The sequence below is a fragment of the Ambystoma mexicanum genome, chromosome 9 (genome assembly GCF_040938575.1).
Source record: "Ambystoma mexicanum isolate Mex_15411 chromosome 9, UKY_AmexF1_1, whole genome shotgun sequence".
Lineage (NCBI taxonomy): Eukaryota > Metazoa > Chordata > Amphibia > Caudata > Ambystomatidae > Ambystoma > Ambystoma mexicanum.
The window spans coordinates 386,887,477-386,914,828 of NC_090931.1; the positions used below are offsets into that span (position 1 = coordinate 386,887,477).

The 27,352-nt window shown below is 45.0% G+C and overlaps 1 protein-coding gene across 3 annotated transcripts in view; it reads right to left on the reverse strand.

Annotated features, from left to right (window-relative positions):
• TPST1 (tyrosylprotein sulfotransferase 1) overlaps positions 1-27,352 on the reverse strand; it is a 542,880-nt gene that overhangs the window by 367,646 nt on the left and 147,882 nt on the right. For all 3 annotated transcript variants that reach the window (XM_069614863.1, XM_069614864.1, XM_069614865.1), the window contains exon 2: positions 9,162-10,102. In XM_069614863.1, coding sequence (XP_069470964.1) covers positions 9,162-10,006 — 845 coding nt within the window. In that variant the 5' untranslated portion in view covers positions 10,007-10,102. The remainder of the gene's footprint in view (positions 1-9,161; positions 10,103-27,352) is intronic.

Below are 27,352 nucleotides of genomic sequence, written 5' to 3' on the forward strand. Positions count from 1 at the left end.
AGGTCCACCCTGTGAAAGTAACAATGTCATTTAGAGGGCGAAGGAGGGGTGAGTGGTTGGGAAGGGAAGAGGGTAAGGGTGACTTTTCTGGGTGAAGGGTGTTGTAAAATTGTATTGGTCCTGTTATGTACAGGCCCCGTGGGATGCCTGGGGGCCGGTATGCGAAGGAATTCACATGGCTACATGGGCCAATCTCCCTGCTACCTGCCTTGAAGATGGCCACCATGCGGGATAGAGTCAGCCTGTAGAGGGCTGGACTGCCTGATCTGGTCTGCTTCAAGTGGAGCACGTGTCTGGGACCACGCAGATCCATGTGAAACGGGGATATAGGTAGTCTTGGAGGCATGTTCACCTTCGCTGGGGGGGGTCACATGGTTACACAGGCCAAACTCATAGCTTCCTGTCTTTAAGATGGCCAGTTTGCAGGGCTCGGTCAGGCACTGAAGGGCTCACATGGCTTATTTCATCATCTCCAAGTGGACCGCTCATCTGGGTCCTCGGGCAGCCCTATGTGACGGGAATATAGGAAGGATTTTATGTGCCTGATTCCCTTTGCTGTGGGATCAAATGGTTACAAAAGCCAATCTCAGAGCTGTCTCAGGGCCACCATGCAGGATAGAGCCAAGTGCTGGACGGTTCACCTGGCTGCTCTGGTCAGCTTCAACAATAGTGGTCATCTCAGTCTATTTAAATTGGCTATTTAAATTCATGAAAAGTTTTCAGAGGGCTTTGATTATCCATCAACTATTGTTTCTCCATGGTGACTAGCAAGATGGCGATTAAGCCTCGACAATACTGCGACTACACGTTGCCTACATGTGGTACTTGCCACAGGGCTGTGTGCACATTTCTTGTAATAGCCAAATATAACTATCTAGCAGAAACAGTTAAAATTCTCAGAGACACTGGACAGACTCATTATCAAAAAAAGAACCAAGGCACAGAGTGCCAATAAAGGCTTACGTTTAGTGTAAAGCACTACCCACTGTATTCAACTATAGCTGTACCACCACAATGAGTGAAATCATTTTTCTTACAAAAATGCTGTGAGGTGCATGAAATGTCTGCTTAGCAACTAAACTGTGTACCAACACCTTTCTCTCTCCATCCCCACATCACTATTTACAATCATATCTTCTAGCATAAGGGATAACAGAACATCATCAATAGTAAGTAAATCAGAGAACAGCCAAAGACAAAGAAGGTATTGCAGTAGACATGAGTAAATACATCCCGCAGAGGCCAAAGAATGTTAAGGCCGAGAAACATAGGGAGAAGGCACAACTATACATATGAACGGCGTACATTGCTCTTGGATGACCATATGGGGTTCTAGGTTAAAGGTTCGAAAACAAAAGGCTCGAATGCCTTTTTTTCGACAGTAAAAGGACCGAAAAAAGGATTGAATTTTTCTTTTTAAAAAAAATGGTTTTATGGTGGGGTTCCCCCCCAACCCCACGTTTTCTTTTCATAAAAAAGTTTTTTATACATGCTAAACTAAAAAAATATATAAATAAATTTTAAAAAATTCGAACCTTTTTTTCAGTCCTTTTGTTTTCGATCAAAAGGCCTTTCGATCCTTTTTTTTAACATTTGACTGGACACCCCATATGGCAGTGGTCTTCAAACTTTTTTGGCTTAGGCCCCCCTGAGCAAAATATGGACAGACCGGGCCCCCCCAAAAAATGCCAAATGGACAGTATGTACAAATGGCTATGAACTACTACGGTGGTCGGTCAAAATCTCGAAAAAAAAATCTCGACTAACAATAAGGTAAAAAAAAAATACCGAAAAAAAAAGTCGAATTTCTCTTTTTTTAATTATATATTTATTTTAGGGTCCGGGATTAAAAAAAAATGGTAAAAAAAATAAATAAAGGGGGGGTTTCGATAAAAAAAAATTGACTTTTTTTTCAGCCTTTTTTTTGAGATTTTTTTTCCGAAATTTATTTTTTCGGTTTTATGACCATAAACCGAACTACTACACGCCGTCCCTGCGCCCCCTACTCCCAGTACAGTCCCTGGGCTCCCCCACCTGCTCCCATCTTATTATTTATTTATATTGGTTGGCTAATTAGATTAACCTTTCAAAACAAAATTATTTTTACAAAACACATACAAGGAAAATAATTTTTAGCAATAAAATTAAGCAACTTGACTTAAATATATTAAATAAAACAGATAAAAACATCATACCATACCAACTTATGATTAATATGACTACTCGTCCAAATCAAAATCAAAGGCAACACACCAAAAACAAATATGGACACACTCTATACAGGTAGATATCAAAGTATTAAGCAATATTAAGAAAGCCATGCTTTGCACTCATTCTCCCGTTCATCAGACATCAAGTTACTTACTGAATTACAGTGAACACAGTATCTTGTTTAAGAATTGGATAGTGGCTATTCTTACTGTGATCTTTGATGTCGCAAATAGCTCATACCATAGCTCATCATTGGAGCGTCTTATACAATGGTGCCTTGTTAATTTGCTGATAATGTCTTTTCTCTGCATTTTTAAAGCAACACATTCTATTAATAAATGTTTCAGATTTTCTTTAGCTGTTCCATCATTGCAGAATCGACATAATGAGGAATCTGGCTTAATAATACCCCTCCTTAACAAGATTTGTTTTGTTGGCCATAAATTTAGGCGAAACCTCAATATTTGATTTCCGAGATTATGAGAGGGACATTTTAATAAATAATCAGCCGTTTGAGGAAATTTTTTATGCCCAAACAGAGCTCTGTCAAAGTCCTTTAATTTCAGACAGTTCTGTTCAGTTAAATGCCAATCCAATTGGTATAGTTTAGTTTTGGCTTTGGTAGGATTGGATAATAAAAGATCTAGAGAGATGTTTGCTTCCGTCAAATCTAACATCACAGCTTCTCTCCAATTTGATGGAAATAAGTGTTCAGATCGTAGTAAATAGTCTGCCAGAATCTTAAGTACACTATTACTAGATAGGCCAAGGACGCATTTCCGAAATAAGCAGCATCTCTTCCAAGATGCTTGTATGTTCACTGAAAGAATTCCCAATTCAAAACGAAGCAGTGCCATTGGGCTAGAGTTTGGAAGATTCAAGACTTTCTTCCAAAACCTTGCCTCTAATTTGTTCCAATAACAGGCCTCCAAGGGTAACCATGCCTCGGACCCATAAGTAACAATGGGAATTACCTTTTGCTGATAAAAGATAAGAATGTGCTTGCACGAGAACTTTCCATACTTATGTTGTAAGATCCTCGCTTGTGATATTAAGGTGGACAGTTTACCCTTTATACTGTCTCTTTGAGGCATGTTTGTAGGAGAGTTGCTGAATATAACACCTAGGTATTTATATTCATTAACTACGTTCAACTTTTGCTTATTCAAAAACCAACAATACTGTTTCCTTACTCTTGCCTTATATCTCCCCAATTCCATTACTTGTGTTTTCTCCAGGTTTAGCGTTAAATTATTCTTTGTAACATACTGACTCAGTTTATCGAGCATGTTCTGCAGGCCACTCGGCGTCTGCGAGATGAGAACTAAATCGTCTGCATACAGAAGCCATGCAATTCTCTGGGTCCCAAGTTTAGGAGCATCATTCAATACATTACTAAATTCGCTGCCCAGGTCAAGTATAAACAAATTAAACCGTGTGGAGGCAAGAATGCAGCCTTGTTTCAGGCCGCGCTTGGTGAAAATCTCTTCAGACAACAGCCCTTCCAAATTCATTTTAACCTTCATTGAGGTGTTAGTGTGAAGTAAATATATTAAGTTTACAAGCGAGGATGGACAACTAAATTTCAACAATTTTTCAAATAGCAAGCTCCGGTCTACAGAATCAAAGGCTACTCGAAAATCAACATACGCCAGATAAATTGGTTGATTTCTTGTAGCAAACAACTCTTTAATTGCATTAAGAGTCGTTATGTTAATGCTGGTTCCAAGTCCTGCAACAAATCCCGTTTGAAATGGATCTCGCCGATTCTCTTCTGACGCCCAGATGTTAAGATCTCTCAAGACAATTCTACTAAAGATCTTGCCAGGGGCGTCAAGAAGAGAAATCGGACGATAACTTGCAGGATCCGCTCGATCACCCTTCTTATAGACTGGCACCGTAATGGCCTTGCACCACGATGGAGGAACTGCTTGTTTAATTTGCAAAGCTTGGAAAACTTCGTAAAGAATGGATGCCCATGATTCCGGATTTTGTTTTAGAACAAAATTTGACAAGCCATCTGGCCCTGGAGCTCTTGATGAACTAGCTTAATAGATGGGTTAATAGATTCCAAATTTAGTTGTGAGATATTATTGTTTGGACGATCATATATGCCAGAGAAATAAGTAACCCACCTTTTTTCCGACACACCATTGAGTTGAGCTGTTAATTGGGAGCCAACTGCTCCATTATTTATTAACTTCCAAATTTGCGATGTATTTTTAGTTTTAGCCACCTGTAACCACTTTTCACCATCATGCTGAAACATAACTGCCTTATGACATCGGACCCAATTCTTGTAATTAGTCTTCAATTTGCGTAGGGCAAGCTCTCGATAATGTACCGGTAAATAGGCTATTTGTCTTTTCTGTTTTCGATACTGCGCCTTTCTCTCTCTGATGCCTTGATCAAATATATGGATGTGACACTTATTACTTTTTTTAGTACCTGGAGTTGAGACAGAAGCAAAATGATGCATCTTTTCATGATAATCAGCTGAGTCCATACCTCTCAACAGTCGTTGATGGTCATCGGTCACACTGCACGCAAATGCGTGCAGTGCATCACCTGACCATTGTAGTCTGTTCCGTTGGGGATTTATAACTAGATTGCTCAGTTGATGCTGACAGGATCGTGGTTCATCCTTAGCCTGAATTAAAAACTCAGCCCTCAGCATCCAGTGATCCCTCGCTGTGGTTGGGATAACCTTAAACTCAGAAATTTTCTCAAACAATCCTCTATCAAAATACATATAATCAATTATAGCATTTTGGGCTCCACAGGTCCAAGTATGAGATGGAGGATTGTCAGTCTCCACTGCTCCATTTAGCATAATTAGATCCCAAGTATTGATAAATGCCTTCCAATATGAGACCCGATCCATGTTTCTTTTCTTAGTTGATGCCAACAGATGTATATTTAGATCCCCAGCTAATATTACATGTGCAATATCTGTGATGGTTAAAGTGTCTTCCATTAGTGCATTCAATTCATTAAAAAAAGTAGAGGTTAGAATTGCAATTGGGTTCCAATAAATATTTATAACTAAGAATTTCAATTTTTGGAACATTATTATTGAGCCTTGCAAATAAGAATTTGGATTGGGCCCGTCTGAAATAATACTTGTCGTGGACACATTGGAAATAATTGCCAAACCAGACATAGGTCTGCCTTTTTGTCCCTTTATGGCTGGTACTAAGTGGACATAATAGTTGTCCCACGATAATGGGACGGTTAGCCAAGTTTCCTGCATAAGAACTAGATCACATTCTTTCAAACAGCAATTAACGTTGTTTAACAGGTGTTTGTGTCCCCTAGTATTCCAGCTCATGACTATCAATTTCTGAGATCGAGCATCGAGATCATCTGTTCTTAGTTACGTTTTCCCAGAATTGCATCCTTTAACTGGAATGCAGTCACCATTAGTCCCCTGACTAGCAGATTTGGAAGCAACCTCAACCGTTAGGGTTTCTTTTGTGGTTGGTATTAAATTAAAGCCCAAGTCAAAAAGGTCAGATCTAGCAGACCAAATGATATTAAAAATGATGCGAGATCCTATCCACAGACAGGACACTGTTGGATCATTATCATCGGGGAACTCTACTTGTACCACATCACTCGAAGAGATATCCTCCAGAATAGGAATATCGGAAAATATTTGCATGATACTCCCTCTGTTCATGGTGTACGTTGGGAAGGAACCCCCCCCCCGACAACTAAGAAACAAAGAGAACAACTGGGAGGGATTTTTACTCTTAGATGTTACTCTTGAATCCGGACCTCTCTGCTTATTAGGTGTTTCTATATGCGACCTGCATTTTGTCTCCTCTACTGGGGATTTAAATGAAACATTCTTGAGAGTGCTTCTTTCATCAGAAGCTTTTACCGCATCAGATTGACTACTAATCACTGATTTCAGGGATGATTTAAGAGTTTTTTGTTCTGAAGTCAGAGCAACTAGACAGTCTTTGATTGTGCTTAAGATATTATTTTGCAGATTGTCTTGAGCATCTGATGTTGATTCTGTTACTGATGAATCATTCCTGGAAGACTTTATTTCTTGATTAGACAAGGCCCTCCCAACATTTGTATTCTTATCATACTCTAGTTCAGGCTTTTCCATCATTGGAGTAGAAATCCGAGTTAGGGGCTGAGTCAGAGACGGCTTCAGATGAAATTGACTCATATATTCATCTACTGCTTTCCTAAGATCCTGTGTGTTAACTATTGAATTAGATACTTGGTCATCATTCACTTGCTTCTTCTTTAAAGCAGATAATACTTGAGTCTGAGCTGTCACATTTCTAGATCCGCTCTCTAGCTTCTCCGCAATTTGCACTAGCTCGTCTAGAGGAGCATGAGAGGGAATCACATGGTGGAGGTTCATACCCTTGTTCATCATTCTTTGTCTTTCTTGTGATAAGTTCTGATATTTTTTTGTGATCGCATTAGAGGCTAACATTGAGCACCTATCTGGGTTAGACAATGATTTAAAAAATGGTTTTGCTTGCCCACTCGAAGCCATTATCCTGGACTTTTCATTTTTTGATTTCTTTACATTTGCCTTCGATTGGTTAATCAACCCTTTGGAATTTTTAGCAAATATTGTGTAAGCCCCTTTTAGCAGCTTCACGTTGTTTATTTTTAAATCGTCAGCAATAGGGACTCCTGCCTCCTCTTCACTCGACACTAACTGGTCGGATGAGAGAGCCATTACTGTCATCTTCACAGGATTTTCCCCCTCTCACCCTCAACAGCGGTTTTAACTGTTGCTGTTATTGGGCCCGTTTGTAATACCAAAGGTGCATTCTCAGCCTTCTCTGCTATTGTTTCTCTTATAATACCCTCAACAAAAGGCACAGCAGTCTTAAAACTTTGTATGTTTTTTCTGGCTATAAGTAAACTTAGTTTTCCATCTAATTGGACATCTATATTTTTACATGTTGACAACAACAGACCCAATTGTTTTGAGAAGAGAGCTGCCTGTTCGGCATCAGACTCTTGTTTTTGGGCCAAGGACAAACTAAACTCCTTCTGTAATCTCATAATGTTTTCAACATTATCTTGAATCAAATTAACCTTTGAGTCTAATGCTTCAAATAATTTGGCAAGGGACATCTTGGCCGTATTCATAGTTTCCAAAGTCATAGGGGTTACTTTTTTATCAAGAGGCCCGGATTTACAACTGAACTGTTTCTATTCGGTCTCCTAGGGGTCGGCGGAATAAATGAAATAGAGCTTTCAGACTCGGAAATATTTCCAGTTTTAAATAAAGCTGGAGACTTAGAAAGATCAGAATCGTCCTCCTTGGCCACAAAACAAGAGTCCGATGACTCCAGCTCTATAATTGCATCATCTTCAACTTCATCGTCATCAACATCATAATTTTTTCCTTAGTCAGGGGCTTTAAACTGACAACCCCAGATCGAGCATTCTGCAACATGATTGAATCAGACAAAGATATATTACATGGCTGCTCTGTCATCTCATTACCACCATTGGTGACCTGTGACAACTGTGGGCTCAAAACGGGTTGCTGAACAGGAACAACCCCCTGTTCATTACAAAGCGGCAGCGCCTCTACATTTGATACACTTAGGTTATTAACTTCAGTCATTCATGCCAAAGGGCGTGGCGAGCGTCCGAGAGCAAATCCAAAGTCTCTGAAATCACCCACGACGAAATCAAGTTCTGATCTTTTCTTCTTTACTCGCCTATCCCAAGGCGCACTTTTAACAGAAGGACGCACCATTTTTGGGGTGAACGCTGGACTGTCTTTTGAAGTAGACTCCAATAAGGCACGCACTCGTTCTGTGCATGGCATGCCAGTTCGAAGAGTATACATGTTTAAAAGCTTTCTTACTTCACTGTAATACCCCTACTTGAACACCACAAAGTTTACAAGATATTAGAATTTGATGCGTTTTTCATCAGGAAGAAGAAAAACTTAATTCCCCGCGCTGACCGCGTTGCCGCCGCGAAGCGGCAAAGCGGGACTTAACGGGGCTTTACACGGGTGCGCGCGCGCGGTGCGCGCGCCCCTGAGCTTATATAGCTCCGCCAAGCCCTTAATGCAGTGAAGCCTAAACAAGAGAGAAATATATAAAGTCTGTTTCATAGATAGTATAGTAGTATTCCTGCACAAGTTAATAGTTCTTTCTTTTTTCTTTTCACCTGCTGGGGCTTGTAGTTGATGCAGTAGATAAATCCACAAATCCACAGGAAAGCGCTGGGGTAAGGTCCACGGCAAAGCGGGACTTAACGGGGCTTTACACGGGTGCGAGTGCGCGGTGCGCGCGCCCCTAAGCTTATATAGCTCCGCCCAGCCCTTAATCCAGTGAAGCCTGCTGGGGCTTGTAGTTGATGCAGTAGATAAATCCACAAATCCACAGGAAAGCGCTGGGGTAAGGTCCACGGCAAAGCGGGACTTAACGGGGCTTTACACGGGTGCGCGCCATCACCTTCGCTGGGCTCCCTCATCCCACTCTTACCCAGTCCCTGGGCTCTCCACCCAATGACGGACCCTGGGCTCTCCCCACCCGGCTCCCACCACTACCCCAGTGCTCCCGCCCATCCTGCTCCCACCACAGGCCCTGTGCTCCCCACCCCGTTCTCAACACAGCCCGAGGTCCAGTCGGAGTTGGTGAATTTTTTAAGTGGGGGGATACAAATATTTCCTACAAAAATGCCATAGTAACCGAGTGCAACGAGGGAGCATGAACCAATCAATGGGGTTTCGTGGGTGGGGGTTCCGCCCGTGAATTCTTTTTAAATAATGGTTAAAATGTTGCAATTTAGAGCATACTTTAAAAACAATTGGTAACAAGCCAAACAAACAGTTTGCAATTGGCGCTGGGGGGCCAAGGGGGAAAGCATGGCATAAGGTAATGCAAGGAAGATTCCAGGGCTTGACTCTATGAGCTTAACTGGAACAAATGAACAGTACTCACTTTGACAAGGAGACACCTCCTGCTTTCCCAATCATCTCTTCATGGTGAAGTACTGCATCATCCCATGGGATATTGAGAAATTTCAAGAGAGTCCTCATCCACTGCTCTGGGTGCAGAACGAGCTGTTCGTAGTGTACTAGCATGCAGCGCTTGTATCCAACCTCCATGCACTGGCTGTACATGGTCTCAATGGCCCGGTTCCACTTGGTCAAGCAATCCCGGTAGCTGCTCAAGTCAAAACCTGCTATCGTGACCTTCCGAGAGATCATCGAGTGCACAGAAGCTCGCCCGTCTCGTATCATCAGCAGAAATTTGGCATTAGGGAAAATTTTGGCAAGATACGCTAAGGACTTTAGAGCAAATGGGTCTTTATTACACAAGTAAGGTGCTGGATCCCCGTGCTTGACGATGATCTCCAGTAAAAAGGCTTGCATGGCAGAGTCTAGAACGTCATCGGTCACCCCAGCCTCGTCCAAGCGGACTTTCTCCTTGCTCGACCTTGCCCACATTTGCTTGACTGCGAGAATGCGAGGGATGACACGGGTTTCTTCCCCGCACCGAATGTCAGGGTGTGCGTCCAGCATGGCACGCATGAGTGTGGTGCCACTACGGGGAACACCCCCAATGAACACCAAAGGCATATCCTTGTCATATGGGAAGGTCTGGTTGGCTTTTACACTAACCGGAGTCCTTGCTGTTAGTTTGGCTGGCTCCATCCGCACGGGCTGACTCCGTTCTTCAATTCGGTGGTGGCATTCCATGGCATGCTGCCCAAGGTAAAAGACTGTCACAGAGCTGATAACCAGACATGCCAATAGCAAGTTTTGTTTCAGCTTCCCAATCATTTTGACACAGTGTTCACAGTTGATATTTTACTTCATAATTTTGCTCAGATCATTGTGCTGGTTGTTCCATGGTCAACACGACACGAGAATCATGATCTGTAAGAGAAAGAAAAGAGCAATATTGACAAAAGCCTATTCAAAATGAGTTTATAGTACTGTACATGCTCAGTAAACTGAACAAACATTGTAACAAATGGTAACATGACAAGTTAATAATCGTGCTCATGTAATCAAAGTGCTAATAATACAAATACATTACGAGAAAATGATCACAGTAGGTTCCCCACACTAGCAAGCATGAACTTCATGAAAGGTTGCTCAACATCAATATTCAAGATCATGAACCTACATCAATATCGCCGGGGAACTAATATTGAACCCTTTGCTGCTCTTCTTTCTTACTGTGCAACCTTCACCCACGCGCCAGTCACAGTCCTTGTCCTATCCTGTGTCCTTGTTGTTCTGCCATGATCTCAGCTTCGTTATCCCCCCACATCTCTTGTCTGTCCTCCCTTTCTCTTTTTCTTTTGTTTTTCCCTCCTCTGCTTCCACTCTCACTTCTTCCTCCGCTTCTACCCTCACTCCTCCTCTACCTTCCCTCCCACTTCCTCTTCCTCCAACTCCCATTTACTGCTCCCTACTCAGTCTCTTTTCACCGATCTCTCTGTACTTCAATCACGTTGCACCGCCATGCACTGCCCTCTGCTTCTCTCACTGTACTCCTGATCCCCACACTCCTATTTTATTCTTCTGCAGGATGGGCAGGGAGGCATAGAATTTATTAAAGCAACTCAAGTTTTTCTTTTTGCCCATGCAAAGATCTTGTGTTTAGAAAAGGGCACCCCAAACTATGGTTTCAGCAACTGATACTAATAGGCTGACAGTGCATGCCGTGTTTCCATAAACTGAGGCTATATCTGGTTGCTCTACCATTTTGTTTCTAAATGGTGGACTGCAACAACTACTCCACTGTGTTAGTGACAACTTCTCTTCCATCTGGAATTCAGGTTACGATTCAGTTTTCTGGGGCGTGCACCGGTCTGTGAAGTTAGTAGTTCTTAGCCTGTCTGCATTTGAACAAGTGACATCTACAGACTTGGTTCTCTCAATGATTCAATCCTCTTCATAAGTACTGCATTTGCAGGTCTGGGAACAGTTTGATTAGATTGTCGGCATTGATATACACCAACGCTTAGCCAGGATTAATCAAGTATAGAATAATGGGAGATGTAGATGAGACTAGGACTGGCTGGAGTTCCGAGGGAATACATCAACTAACTCCTATGGGGCCTACATCATGGCGACGGTGGCCCCTCTCCCAAATTGCATCATCTAGCTTCAAGCATTCAACATTGTCACAGTTGCCAATTTGAAGTGTCAGAATCCTACATACCCTAAATGGAGAACTAACTACCACATGTCTGATGCTCCCTTCCATGAGAAACCCAATCAAGCATGCGGATTGGACAGAAAGGATACCGCGTTTAGTTGTCTTTAGTGGACTTGGTTGATAAATGGACTCACGGGGTGATGAAAGCAGAAACAGAAGGCAGAGCACTCGAAAAACAAATCTTCATCCGGTCCAACCTGATGAACATTCAGGAGGTGCTAATGGCTGAAGTTTCATTTAAGGAAGAAATCCAAGGATTGGCCCAGCAATAAGTGGCGAGAAAACATTGAACATATGTTTGGGGAAACAGTAACATTTAATTGCATAAAAGACTGAGGCATCAAAACTGTTTGGCTTCCCCCCTAAATTTGAAAAAGCTCAAATAAATTGTCTGCAACTTGCAATGTGCTCTAGAAAAATATGGAACATTGTGCCAGAACAGAAAATACCCTGCTCCGAGAATGATCACAACCAGAAGATGACCAGAACAAACAAATTCAACGCACATAGAACCTCTCCATTCATTGTAGCAAAGAGAAGAACTTATGGAGTTGTCCAGGTGGGTGCAGAGGCAGGCATGGGCAAGCAGAACTTGTCCTGGAGGAAGAGATGGTGGCAGCAGCTCCTTCATTGGGCAGAAGACATGAAAAGTACCCCATTGAGAAGGATGGCACGAGTATGGGGTGGCAATGGATGGAGGCATGCTTGAATTGTGTTACCATCAGCAGGTTTATCATGTTAGACACATGTTCTGCAAAATTGCTGGATCCAGGTGAGCTATAGGAGAGGTTAAAACTTTGCTATGTAAAATCTAATGTACACACCGGTAGAACGGAAGTAATGAAAATGTTGCAGACTTACAGACTACGAGACGTGTGGCATGCTCAAAACCCAGACACTAGGGGCTACACCTTCTATTCCTCACCACATGGTACGTACACAAGAATTGATTACATATATATTTCAGAAGAACTCCTGGCAGTCACCGCACACTCGATAATTGAGCCAATAACCTGGTCAGACCATAACATGGTCTCCTTAGAGTTAACCTGGGGGCTCTTCCATGCAGAGGAATGAAATGGCGCTGTAACAAGTCGCTATGGAAAGATCCTGTGTTCCATGCAGAAATGATGACGGAAATAGACGAATATATTAAGGCAAATGTTGACAGAGAAATACAGATAAAAACTGTCTGGGATGCAGGGAAAGCGACCTGGCGAGGAGTACTAATAAGAGAGGGTACGATAAAAAAAGAGAGGGGTCCCTGATAGAAAAGAAATTGAGAACTGAGATAGCGGACTTAGATTGGGCGGCCCGTACAGCAACAGAGGGGAGAGAAGAGAAGATCCTTCTATCTAGACAGAAAAGAGAGGAACTCTGCCTCCTTGAAGAAGCCCAAGTCGTTAGAAAACTACAACTCCTCAAGCAAAAACAATATGAGAAGGGAGACAAAGCCGATGCCCTATTGGCAAGCAGGCTCCGTGGGCAAAGAGAAGAAAGATGGGTTAAGTCTATACATAGCAGCCCAGATGACCCATAAAGCACACACGAAACAGGCATTCCAGAGGTATTTGCACAATTCTACCAACATCTATACAGGCCAGAGGCAGGCCAGAACAGTTCTGTCATACACAACTACCTGTCCGAGATTGCGATGCCCACGGTGACAGGTGACGAGGCGGACATAATGGACGCCCCAATCACTGGAGAAGAAATTGAGGCAGCAGTAAAGAGATCACCACTAGGGAAGGCCCCTGGAAATGACAGGTATACAGCTGGTTTCTATAAGACATTCCTATCCCCCCAAACCCCCTCTGCTGAAGCTCTTTAACGATATCCTCGATTCCGGTGTAGCCCCGGACTCGTTCTCTGAAGCCCTAATCTCTGTGATACCCAAAACAGGCACAGATCCCAAACATTGCAGTTCATACCGACCAATCTCTTTGCTCAATATTGACGCAAAGATATATGTGAAGATACTGGCAGCACGCCCAGAAATATACCTACCTCGGCTCGTTCATTCTGACCAGGTGGGATTTATCATAGGCTGGCAAGGATCCCACACTATGCGGAAGACTCTCCATCTGATAAAAGAGTCACAGAAGAGGGGGGGAGAAAGCAGTTCTCCTCTCTATCGACGCAGAAAAAGCATTCAACAGTTTTGAGTGGGGATTCCTGGAAGCGGTCCTAAGTAAGGTACGCCTTGGGGAGAGATTCAGAAGAGGGGTGAAAGCAATGAACACGTCCCCTAAAGCCTTGGTGTCTGTTAATTCTGAGCACTTGAGATGGTTCCCCCTGAGCAGAGGAACAAGACAAGGTTGCCCCCTCTCAGCCATCCTGTTCGCCCTATCACTCGAACCATTAGCACAAAAAATTAGAGCAGACTGGCTGATCAAAGGGATCTTCGTCAACGGACAAGAATATAAAATAGCACTGTATGCCGATGACCTCTTACTACACATCACGGACCCGCTAGATTCCATACCTAGAGCGATACAACTAATCGAATACTACGGCCTTGTTCTCCGGCTTTAAAATTAATAAGAATAGGTCCATCCTATTCCCCCTTCACGAGCCCACTCCTAACGAGGAAGCAAATTATTCAACTTTGGGATTAACCACTGGCGGGCCCACGCTGAAATACATGGGGATAAACCTGGTCAACCGCCTAGATGCCCTATACAAAGCTAACTTCCCACAAGGGTGAATGCAATTAAGATGGTGTGCCTCCCACGATTCCTATACCCCTTCCAAATGCTCCCCATTACAAGCCCCAAAGCATACTTTAGTGAGGTCAAGAGGATTATGCTACGCTTCCTCTGAAGAAATCGAGAATTGCTTATGAAGTATTAATGCTGCCCAAAGAGAAGGGAGGAGTGGGACTACCCGACATCGAAAAATACTATAAGGCCACACAACTTAGAATTCTTATACCACACTTGAGAAACCACACACACTTACAATGGCTGGCCCTTGATAACTACCACTTCGCTCCAGTCACTCTCTCTGAATGGCTCTGGGTCCCCAAGAACACCCAATAATAGGCACCATTTGGAAAATCTGGAGAGACACACCGAGCATGCGACACATAACGACATGGCCGTCTCCACTGAGCCATATCTGGGCACCAGGAATAAGAGAACAAATCCCTGACCACCCACAATTCCAAACGTGGTTCGAAGCGGGTTTAGAGAGGGTGGGTCAGCTCTGGAAAGGAGGGACATTCATCACAATCACTGACTTAGAAAGTGCCCTGAACATTGGGAAACTCTCAATCTTCCATTACATAGAGCTGATGGGTATAATGTTGAGTGGACCATGGAAACAAAAGCTACAAAGAGACCCTACCCCCTTTGAAAAGCTTCTCGACACTCTTTCGAACACCAAGGATCTGATCTCGGCCAACTACAAAACTCTAATTGAAGCCGGTGGCGGTTCCACAAATAATCTCAGGACAAGGTGGGAAACTGACATGAAAATGGAGATCTCTCCCGAACTATGGTCAAGGATATGTACAGGAGCCGCGAAAGTATCCATAGCCTTTCAGTATAAACTACATGCCATCAAACTCCTGCACAGATGGCAATACGACGCCCACAGATTGTCCAAAATGTACCAGACGGTGAACCCCCGCTGCTGGCGCCAATGTGGCCAAATCGCAACCTTATTGGCACATGTGGTGGGAATGCCCCAAAGTGAAGGTGTTCTGGGACGAAGTCCTCGGGTGGTTTAAGGACATTGATGGTATGCAACGTAATTGCACACCCCTTTTGGTATTATTTGGGTTAGAGCTGAATGACAATGAATACGAGAGAGCAACAGGTCTGATTGTCCCCCTACTACTTACAGCCCGAGCATGTTTAGTCAGTAAATGGAAAGCTGAAATAACCCCAAGTAAGAAAGAATGGGTTAATGTCGCAACTAGCATCTGTGTGATGGAGAAAATTACTGCAAGTCTACATGCAAGATCCATGCAATGTGACACCCCGTGGCAAGACTGTGGAACAACACGTCCCCACCCATTAAAACCCAAAATGTCGCACAGACCGATGAAACAAAGCACCAGAGCATGAGGTCTGGAAAATAATCCTTATTGAAGAACTAAAACCCCTGTGGACTGAACCAGTGAGACCCCTTTGTCGTACATCTTGTCACACATTTCGCAAACTCTGGGACCACTGCCCCTAAACTCACCTGATGGGCACAAATCCAGTTATAAAAGCTGTACCCTTTTGATGGCGTAGGCAGATCAAATCAATGCACATCACAGAAAGCACTGTGCAGGGAGGGGACGGGGGAGGGAAGATGAATGCAATGGTGATATGTTAAGATCTTGAACTACGAATGTAGCTGTTTACCCCATTCTTTGTTATGGTTCATGACACTTTTCTGCTTACATGCATAACAATGCTGGAATTATATGTTATGTTGAAAACCAATAAAATCAAATTTGGGAAAATCTAATGTACATTTTTGAAACACAAAAAAAGTATTTTTCTGAAAACATGACATCACTATCACATGCTATGGATATTTTTACGTTCTCCTGGTGTTTTCATAAAATGGTATTTCGAGCTGGATTCATTTGATGCTGTAGGCCTTTAATTCTCCAAACACCAGAGTCGCTTGTTGGGAATTGTGCTAATTGGATCTGCTTGAGATTGACCTTGCTACACAGCGGCGACCAAGTCCTGGCATATTTTCATTCACATTTCTGATCCTAGACGTGCACTCTGTGCTGAGACAGTCCTAGTGAGTAGTTTCATAAACCCTCATTAAAGTTTCCTTTCCCTTCTCATGAAATGAAACAGTAAATCAGAGCCAGATGACCACATTGCTCACAAATGCATCATCGCCGCTTCCAAACAGCCGAGGTCGCCCAGACAGCGTCAGTAGAACCGGGCGTTGGGGGATCGCAAGCAGGGTCCCATGGCCCCACACTCTGCCTTACAGAAGGGCCCCAGAAACCAAGAGTGTGTAGTGCCACTAAATCATCTTTTCCAGGACAAAAATAATGTTCAGCATTGGCATGCTGCCCTGGATGACATACTTAAATCTACAGGCCTCCCTTAGGTTCTACAAAATGTATAAAGAGAAGTGTTGTGGCTTTAACCAAAAAAGTCTTCTTTTCCACTCCAAATCCACAGCTATTTTAAAAACGTGTACTTGGTCTCTAGAGCAAAAGGGAATTCCACTCAGCAAAACGTTTATACTGTTGCTCACAGAGAAGGAATTTAAATGGGAATATTGGGGAGGCAACCTCCCCCTCTCGTGTCACTCATCTTTTTTGTAAAAGGGCCAAAAACGTGGGAATGCTGAAAACGCAATAAGAACTGAGAATTTGAAAAGGTCACAACAAATTGATCATTTTTGTGTTTCTCTATAGAGCACCGAGAACTTTCAGAGCCAGTCAGGGCTTTATGTGGGTCATTGTTTTAAATTCGTCCTTGAAAAGGGCTCTCTGCCAAGGCGCTGGACCACAGGCTGACAAACCCCTTCTCTGCAGACTTCCTGCTCCCTCTGCGCGGCAGGACTTATCCTTCAATGCCTTGTGGTCCTGAGAGACAAGCATTAAAACCATGGGCGGGTGGTTCATTTTTTTTATTACAGGGAAGTAAATTCTTGGCACAAATATGCAAGAGTCACCCATCCAACCAAGGAGAGTTTCAGGGCTTCTCCTCACAGGAACATGTATTGAATAATGGGTTAAAATGGTACATTATGCAGCAAACAATTAGGTAAAAAGCCAGGCAGTTTGCAATCAGTTTTGTAAAGTAACTCATGAAAGAATCCAATAGATTCTATTCACCAACAGGGCACAGAAGTATTTCCCAATGCATTTTCATGATGGCCTTCCCCACAATATATGCCAGTATAAAACATATGCTCATGCTAACTGTGCCCATACATTTCCATGCTGCCTGCACGGATATATGCCAGTATTACCATGTAAAGATATACCCCCCGTGTTGGCTTTGGTATTAAAAATGCCATGCCACAATAAGAAAAAATGTCCAAACTGGCTGCACCAATATAGGATAGTCTAGACGTGTAATAAAATGTATCCTATTCGCTTTATCATAGATGCCCAGTAAAGAATGATATCACTCCAGCCTTGCATTATCCATTGGACATGCACGCTGGGGAACAGAAAACGTAAAAGAAAAACATGTTTCTCTCTGGCATTTTAAGATGTGGCTCCTCCATAATCGGCAAGGGTACTGTTGGGTCAGCAGCCCTCGCACATAATGGACAAGTCACGCCTGGTAAAACATCCCAGATGCGGTAAGAAAGAAAACGTTTGTTTTGTTAAAAGGTGCCTTTGCCCCTTCTGAGAGGAGCCTTTTGCATGTTGTCATGCACAGCACATTGGCAGTAATATGGGGATTGTGGCAGTGGATTGCCAGCTCTTCTGTAGTTCTGTTGGAGAAAAGGGTTCTGTGCACGTTATTTTTTTTTTATTTGAATTTTTTTACAGTGCTGGTCCTATCTAGAAACTGAACCCAGCAGCAGGCACATTATTCACTTAGTGGGATGTGAGATTCTGACCTTCCGGGCAAAGACATATCTCTGCACTTGGGACTTTCACACCCTGAGCTATCTCACAGGGATTCGATCCTGCATTGACATATTTTAAGTAGATTTTTTTTTCTTTTAATATTTCTAGTTTAAGAGATTTGCTTGACAACTGATTACTTATATTTTATTTTAAACCCCTTTTTATATTTGTCTCCCTTAATTGTCAGGTAATTTCTTTAATAGGATTAAAACCTGGCCAGCCTGTTAGGCCACTTCTTTAGTGTTATTGGCCACAGTTGTTTTAAAATGTTTCTTACTTAGTTAACACTGCTTAGGGCTTGGCGGACCCTTCTCAAGTCTTGGCCTCAAATATTGTTTTGTGACTAATAAGGCTCCCCCTCGATTCCAAGGCATCCACTTATCTAGGCATCCTACGTCGTTAGAGAGATATGCTTGCATCCTGCAGCTCAGAGGTTTGAATCCAGACAGGGCTTAAATTCAAATCATGCAGGTCCATCATGGCACAACTACATAAACCATTTAGGGAAATTCCTTCAGTGATGTGGTGCTAAGACTATGAGGTGCTGTGGTGCATTCAGAACACTTTACCACGCTGCATGGATTGCGCCAGAGATGCTTGCATGTAATACAGCTTTCAACTGGTTAATGAGCCACCTGTTAGAGCTGTACATACCTCAGGATCACAGTATCTCGTACCAGCAAAGTCAAGGTAGACTTTAGCATGAGCTCAGTCCATAACAAACGAGAGACTAATTTAAGATGATTAATAATTGTGCAATACTGGATGTAATCAGTATCGATTGGCAAGCAGGATGGACGAACATCGGGAGAAAGTCAAGAACTCAGCTCGCTCCTAGCGTTACAGCTGCCCTTGATTAACCTTGTACTTATTGATAATGGCACTGAAGACCAGCTGCCATCATCAGAAAGAGGAAAAGAGGCAGCACACCAAAGCAAGAGACGAAACCAACCACACTTGCACTGATCACTCTGTGGAGCAGTATGCACTTCTTTGAAGAGCTTGGGAGAGTAGCCCCCATTTCCCAGCCCGTAACCCAAAACAGGGAGCATCCAATCCTGGCCTGGGTCAGGGGCAATTCCCATGGAAACCACCAGTCCCACCCTCCCAGCCCGCTGGGTAGGGAGGGGTGCTGCACCTGCTAAATAAAATCACTGTTAACAAGAGATGGGCTACACCCTGAGTTGTTTGATCACTAAGGGACACAGACACCAGAGTGAATTGTATAGGGATCCCAACGCGGACTCCTCTTTAATAAAAACACTAATACCATTTCCCTTTTCCTTAGGAGTCCCCTTGCGTGAACTCCAACTGAATGGTGACCCACTACGTCAGCTCACCCTTCCTAGGAGGGGTCTTAGGCACCCTTAGGTTAAGTCTGGCACAACATGTTACGTCCGTGGTGGATGTGCGCATGCGTGAGCCTCGTTATGGCCACGTATGTGCGTCTTTAATAAAGACGGCCTGCGGCGCAGTTGCTGCCGGGACCTCGGAACAGACAGACGTGTGCGTATGGTTCTTACTGTATGCATGAATGAATGTCCCAGTACCAGGCAGCCCGATGCACTGGAGAGCCCCTCACATTGGCGACGAGTCGGGATGCGCGAAGTGAAATGCTCGACACGTGTTAACGTGTCGGCATGAGTATTTCATTTTTGCGCGTACTACGAACTCCCCAAATATGATGGCGGCCATTTTGTTTTTCGGTATTTGCAGCAGTTGCGGCCCGCGAGGGCGCTCGTGTGCTGCCTGAATACCGAGGAAGACAATTCCTCAATTTTTGGACACGCTGCTGTTTCCCTAGCAGGGTAACTGCATCAGATTACCTGGAGAAACAGGTTGTAGGAGGAAAGCAGTCACTGAAGACCACCAAGGTTTCACAGAAGGAGACAGGTGCGCTGTAGCTGACTTGTGGACAGGTTTGCGGCCTCTAACACGGATTGAGGTGCCTGTGCGACCTGCACCGATGGCAGAAAGCGACGAGGAAGCTCCTGGGGTGGCGAGAGTGGTGAAAAGGCAGTATGGTTCCCTACAACCCATGCAGGAATTCGACACATCAGGCCCACTGTCTAAATTGGGCCCACGATGGCTGCTTTGGATCAAAAAACTTGACATGTTCTCCGCTTCCACCGGAGAAACGGATGATGACGCCAAAGTGGCGACGCTGTTGTTCTCGGCGGGTACAGAGGTACTGCACATTTATGAATCTCTCATGTTACCTGTGGCTACCTACGATGCGGTCAAAACTGCACTGAAGGACCATTTTATCCCTTTGTCCTATGTCGACTTCGATAGGTTTGTCATGTGTGGAGAAAAGCAGCGCGATGACGAGTCATTAGATCAATTCTACGCATGTTTGAAACAGCTTGCCACCACGTGCAGATGGACGGATGCTGAGCTTATGGTCCGCCACCAACTAATCCAAGGTTGCAGCTCAGGGAAGCTGCGGAGGCAGGTGTTAAGAGAGCCAGGTATGTCGCTGGCGCAGATTTTGGACAGCGGAAGGGTATACGAACTTGCCGAGAGTAGAGGAGCGAAGATGGATGCTGCTGCATGCTCAGGCAAGCTGGAGGAGGCCTTTGCGTTTGGGAGACAACCACAAACAAAGTTGAGGTGGAGCCAGAAGAGGCAGGAACCCTCATCACCACAAGGTAATGCAGTCATTTGCCAGTATTGTGGGTACGATTTGCCGCATGCGGAGGACCGTCCAGCCAAGTCGAGGACTTGTGGGAGATGCAATGAACCAGGACATTATGCCAGGATGTACAGAGCTGCTGCTGCCCCAGTGGCTACACAGCGAGGACCCGCGAGGTTGAGCAGCGGTTACAGAAGGCAACGCAGAGTTGCTACAGTGGAACAGGATGTACAAAAACTCAACATCGCAGAGGAGGAGGAGGAAGATGAAGACGTTTTTTTCATCTCAAACCTTGCGACAGGGACAAAGAAACGCAGGCAACCGACGTGCGTTGTTGACATTCAAGGTGTCCCGACGCAGGTATTGATAGACACAGGTGCCTCAGTATGCGTTTTGGCCACAGAGCACTATGAGGCCATCCCTGCCCCCCCCTGTTGGACCAGTTGAAGGCAAAGATCTTCACATTCGGAGGTGATGCTCCCCTACCAATCAAAGGGGTGTTTGTGGCTCCTGTAGCCAGGGAAGCAAAGGTGATAAAGGAGAGGTTTTTTGTCACCGACGTGAGCCCAAGGTCCCTACTGAGTTGTGCAGCCTCGGAAGCTTTAGACTTAGTCCATTTTGCGTTTGCAGTCTACCAAGGGGACATAAAATCACTTCTGGAGAGATTTGGGAGCCTGTTTCAGGGGATAGGCAGATTAAAGGCAGATCCGGTGCGATTACATATAGATGAGACCATCCGCCCGACAGCCTTGAAACACTGGCGAATTCCGTTTCATCTGCGATCCCAGGTTGAGGATGAACTCAAGGCACTGGTTGGCATGGACATAATCGAAAAGGTGGAAGGGCCGACCCCATGGGTCTTGCCAATCGTGGTGGCGCCCAAGTCTAAACAACCGGGCAAGGTCCGCATCTGTGTGGACATGCGTTTACCTAATGCTGCCATTAAGCGTGAACGACACTTAACTCCCACTATAGATGATATCATCAATGAACTGCAGGGTGCCACGATTTTTTCCAAACTCGATCTAAGAGCAGGATATCACCAGCTGGAGTTGCATGCGGACTCTAGGTACATCACCACATTTACAACTCACAAAGGTCTGTACCAATTTAAACATCTAAGCTTCGGGATATCCTCAGCTGCAGAGGTTTTTCAGAATGCAATCAGGGGTGCGTTGGCAGGTCTGAGGGGAGTGATCAACATGAGTGACGATATCTTAGTCTTCGCCTCTACACATGCTGAGCACCTGAAATGGCTAGAAGCGATATTGCAGCGTTTGAAAGACCTTCGACTCACTTTACATCGTGAAAAATGTGAATTCTTCAAAGACCGCATTGGGTTTTTTGGCTTTGTGTCTCATGGCAACGGTGTCCCCGGATCCCGAAAAGATCAGAGACATTCATGAGGCTACACCCCCACAATCACCAACTGAAGTCCGCAGCTTTCTGGGGATGGTTAACTACTGTGGCTGTTTCATCAAGGGGCTGGCGTTCCTCTCCGAACCTATCAGGGCTCTCACGAAAAATGACACTATTTGGAAGTGGGGCACTCGAGAACAAGAGGTGTTCGAGGAGGTCAAGAAAGCTTTGTCCGACCAGGACACAGTGGCCTATTTTGACCCCACAGCTGAATCTAAAGTGGTTGTGGACGCAAGCCCGGTGGGTCTAGGAGCTGTGTTGATGCAAAGGGATGCCAGGGGTGAAATGCTGCCCATTGCATACTCAAGTAAAACTCTCACAGACACTGAACGGCGCTATTCCCAGATAGAGAGGGAGGCCCTGGCGATCTTATGGGGCTGTCGCCACTTCAGGCTGTATATCGTGGGGAAGCCAGTAACGGTTGTCACGGATCACAAACCTCTTCTTCCAATCCTGGCGGGTGTCTCCTCGAAACCTCCTCCCAGGATAGAACCGTGGATGCTCGCCCTCATAGAATATGGGGTCAAATTGGTGTACCGGCCAGGGAAACAACCCGGCAGACTACTTATCCCGTCATCCCAATGGGGAAAGGGAAAGTGATCAAGGAGATGTGGCAGAGTGTCGTGACTTAATAAACCATGTGGTGGCAGGGGCCATACCAGTAGCATTGGACAGAATCCAGATGGCGCAAGAGTCGGCAGATGATGAAGTGTTGAGAATCATCAGAGCCATCATTCAGGATGGCGATTGGAGAAATGTCCTGCAGAACAACAGAAGAAGGGAAGACAGGGCCCAGAGGGATCTTCAGGCGCTATGGAAGGTCCGTGAAGAACTCTCCATCTCGGAAGACGGGTTGTTACTGAGAGGGCGATAGATAGTTGTACCTCGGTCGCTGAGGCCCCGAGTCCTAGAACTAGCTCACACTGGACATCAGGGTGTGGCGAATACAAAGGCGAGGCTGCGCACCAAAGTGTGGTTCCCGGATCTAGAGTCCCTCGTTGAACTGTATGTGAAAGGATGCCTAACGTGCCATGCTGCTAGCCCCATAGAGAGAGCACCCCCGATTAACTCCATGGAACGAAGTGAAAAGCCTTGGGGCACAGTCCACACAGACTTGGGTCAACTTGGAGGGGCATGTACTTTTTGGTAGCCGTGGACCAATGGTCGAGGTATCATGAGGTAGAACTGGTTGACTCGATGGCCACCGACCACACCCTCATTGCCTTAGAGAAAATGTTTGCCACACATGGTTTCCCAGAAATACTCTGCTCGGACAATGGGCCGCCGTTCACTGGGAACCAATTCTCCCAGTATTTGAGAGAAAGGGGCATACAACATCGGAAAGGTGTCACCGCTCTGGCCCAGGGCGAATGGTGAGGCCGAAAGACTTATGAGGACACTTAATAAAGTGTTCCGCATAACGGCCAACAGTGGAGTGGAACTAAAGAGGACTTTATTTGAGTTCCTTCGAGAATACAGGACGACTCCACATCAGTCCACTGGTGTGGCTCCAGCTGAGGTGTTGTTTGGACGCTGCCCGAGAGGACTGCTCCCAGAGGTGGAATGCCAAGAGCCAGGGATCATAGACAATGACCGAGTGAGAATGGAACGAGAAGCCCGCAATACCAAGGAGAATGAACGGAGGGGACTGCGTGACAAGGAGATAGCAGTGGTAGATTCGGTGCTGGTACGCAACCGCAAGCCGGAAGGAAAACTGTCTCTGCCATATGAGCCCCAACCGTGGGCTGTCACCCACGTCAAAGGGTCTATGATTACTGCCACGAATGCAAGAGGGACCATCACACAAAATCAGTCGTTTTTCAAAAAGATCGACAGCCACTTGCCTGATGCTGATCTGACAAGGCCGGTGCCGCAGGGAGAAAACGCAGAGATTCCGGAAGATGACCAATCCATGGTTCCACCACTGGCAGTCAGGACCCTACCGCGCAGTCCGCTGGCAGAACGGCGGTACCCGGTGCGACGAGGCCGCACCATACCTGTTAGGCTCAAGGACTATGTTCTTGATTCCGGAGACTGAACAGGTGACTGTCCCAGAACTAAAGTTCACTGTTAAACACTTGAAGTTGAGGTTGTTTCATGTTTGACCTCTGATTGTTTCTTAGGTGTAAGTTGGTGTTTCTTTTGTTTAAAGAAAAAAAAGGATGTTACGTCCGTAGTGGATGTGCGCATGCGCGAGCCTCGTTATGGCCACGCATGCGCGTCTTTAATAAAGACAGCCCGCGGCGCAGTTGCTGCCGGGACCTCGGAACAGACAGACGTGTGCATGTGGTTCTTACTGTATGCATGAATGAATGTCCCAGGACCAGGCGGCCCGGTGCACCAGAGAGCCCCTCACACAACAGACCCCCTACCTAAACTCAGGTACCAGCCACATGAAGCGTGAGGTCAGAGGATGCCCTCTGTGGGTGGTCTCGTATTGCTTGGAGGCCTCTGGCAGGCTGCCATCCTATCCCACTACCTCAGTCCAGAGTACCTCCACTATACCCCCTATTTTAAATAATGTGCTATATATATATGTGGCCTACCCCCATCTTAACTTTTAAAACTTGCTTAACATATCCCCTAACACTTACCCTAACTCTACACTTCCCCCTACTTAACAATAACTCTACATAACAGTGCTAAAATAAATATATACATATAACTACACATACATAAATACATTAACTTACAACATATACACTACATATAAACACTATGTCACAATGGGGTGACTACTGCAGTCAGTCACCCCTTCTAGGTGCCTTGACATCTGCCTCTGGGACGCTGGCTCTGTTCTGAAGGCAGGCGGGTTTAACGGCTGGCTGGGTGGTGGTTGCAGGCTGGTGCCTGTTCCCGGTGACAAATGGGGTACCTGCCCTGGGCTTTCTTCACCCGAGCTGCTCAACACAGCACCCTGGGACTTCCTGCTCCTATTCTCCCAGGTTGGTCGGTGAGGCCGGCTCTGGACTTCCTTCATTACTCCAGTAATTACGCAGTCTGCGCAGCTCTCCCCATTTCCCCTCCCTGTCGGTTCCTAGCATACGCAGCGCTGAGAGACTTCAATGCAGGGCCCATCTCGCAGGCCAATAGCGAGGCCATCAGGGGGCACGGCCAGACAGCCTGATCTGCCCCTAACACAGCCCCTGGCGGGCTGCTCTTTATGGGCCCAGGCAGCACATGGTACACTGCCTGGGCCACCAATGCTACTGGGCCCGTAAGGTCTGGCCCCCGGATGGTCCAAAAATGTGCCAGGGCCCCACAGTGGCCAAGCTGCCCCTTGCATAGCAGCTCAGCCCCCTTGGATCAGTTTCTGGGGGGACTCCACATGCTCTGCCTGTTGCCATATTGGGATTCATGCCCTGGGGTGCCGCTCGAGGTAGCAACCCCACCAGATAAGTCTTTATCTGCATCTTTCTCCTTTCTCGAACGCTCCAACTGTCCGTTTCTAAAGGATTTTCCTTTCAAATCCTCTTTGGATTCTTTTCTCCCCCGTCCAGCCCATTCTTGGGCAGGGGAGTTCTGTCCTATTGTTCCTTTCTTTTTCTTTTCTTTTAACATTCCATCCAACCCTATGGTGGGCTTGATGGTTTCTTCCAGGAGACACAGAGACACACACACACACACAAACTTAAAATGCTGATTAAACTGGTGTTGTCTTTATTTCTAGGTGTTCCCTCAAAAGATAAGCATGTAGCCCCACCAGCCGGGCCCGATGGGGCCATGGGTTACATTGGGGGGGGGCATCGAACAGGGCTTGCTGGGGGATCACACTTATTTTAATTTACACAACTGCTTGGTCAAGGGTGTCTGTGTTAATAATGGCCGGATTGCCAGTGTCCCCTGCTCCCTAAACACCTGAACAAAGGGAGGTACTCACAACTATATTTTTTATAGGGAAAATGTAAACAGGGTGACTGATAATTCCGACTAACATCAAACAGGGGCACAGACACAGCTGTCTATTTGCACCAGACAATCTCCAGAAGATAATTTAAAAGATGGAGCAACTGGCATTCCGACTCTGCTTAACCTGCTTGCTGCTTTTGGTACCTTACACACTCAATCTAACTGTCCATGCTTTTTTAAGGGGCCCAGGTATCAAAACTGCCAAACGCAGTGGTATGCTTGCTCACTCTCTCAAAAATACATAAACAAAAATGCAGCTAGGTGGGCCTCTTCAGGCCACATAAAATGATCACCAGGGGCCTTCACTTTTAATAGTTATGGGAATCCTTTCTTCGATTTGTTATTTAAAGTAGACTCACTCTCCGATACTTTCTAGATGTTTTGCACCATACTACGAACACTCACTAAAGAAAATACAAACCTGGTCGTGTCTTATCTGGATGAGACTCAATAACCCAAACACTCATTTACCTCCTACAATACACTGAATAGTGTACGGGGCAAATAGCCATACATTCCGATTGCAAAGCTAAATATTAATAAACAAAATAAAAGTTAGACCCTTTGTGTCATCTGCAATGCAACCTTGTAAATAGAAGTGCAAATTAAAAAGGTATTCAATTAATCTCATTACCATTATTTTTACAGCAGATTCAACCATTGTCCACTCATGATCACTGCGTGCTTTACGGTGTAGTCAGTAGTCCACCAATTAGGGCATAATAAAAACCACATACTCGAAAAGAAGAGCAGACACGGGGCAAGAAGCAATGCTGTTTATTACAGCTGGGTGAGCACAAATCAAACAGAACAGTGGATAGGCTCTGATCAAAAGGCTGACATCTGAATGGAATATGAACAGTAGTTATATACCAGGAAATACAATGGTCTGAAGTCCTTCAAACCATTTTTAAGTTGGATAATTAGCTTTTTCTATGTTTCCCAGAGATTATTGGTTGGCACAGATCACCTCCTCAAAGCATATGTTGATTTGTGAAGTGTAATTGAAGCAAACCGTTTTACAGTTTCCCATTACAATGTCTCCCAATGTGGTACCACATTTATTCACATCCCACCCTGAAGCAATTTGTTATTACTGAAGCAACATTTGTGTTGAATACCAGAAATTGGTCAGAACCATTAAGAGAGGAACACAAGACAACCTGCAGCTGGTGGAAAAGGTACACTAGTAAGGTACACTAGGTAAGCTAGTTTGGCTGACCGCCCTGTAATTACATCACCCAGTCCTAGTCATGTTGGTTTTATCATGATGAGCAGCTTGAGCAGCACCCCCTTTGCAGATCCCTGTTGTATTAGTCACATGGTTCAAATAGAGGTTTCCGAGGTCCAAACCGCTCCAAGGGATTTCCCAGTGCGTGTGTCTACGATGGCGCTATTTTGGCTTTACCCTTCTTTAGCTAATAATAGGACAAG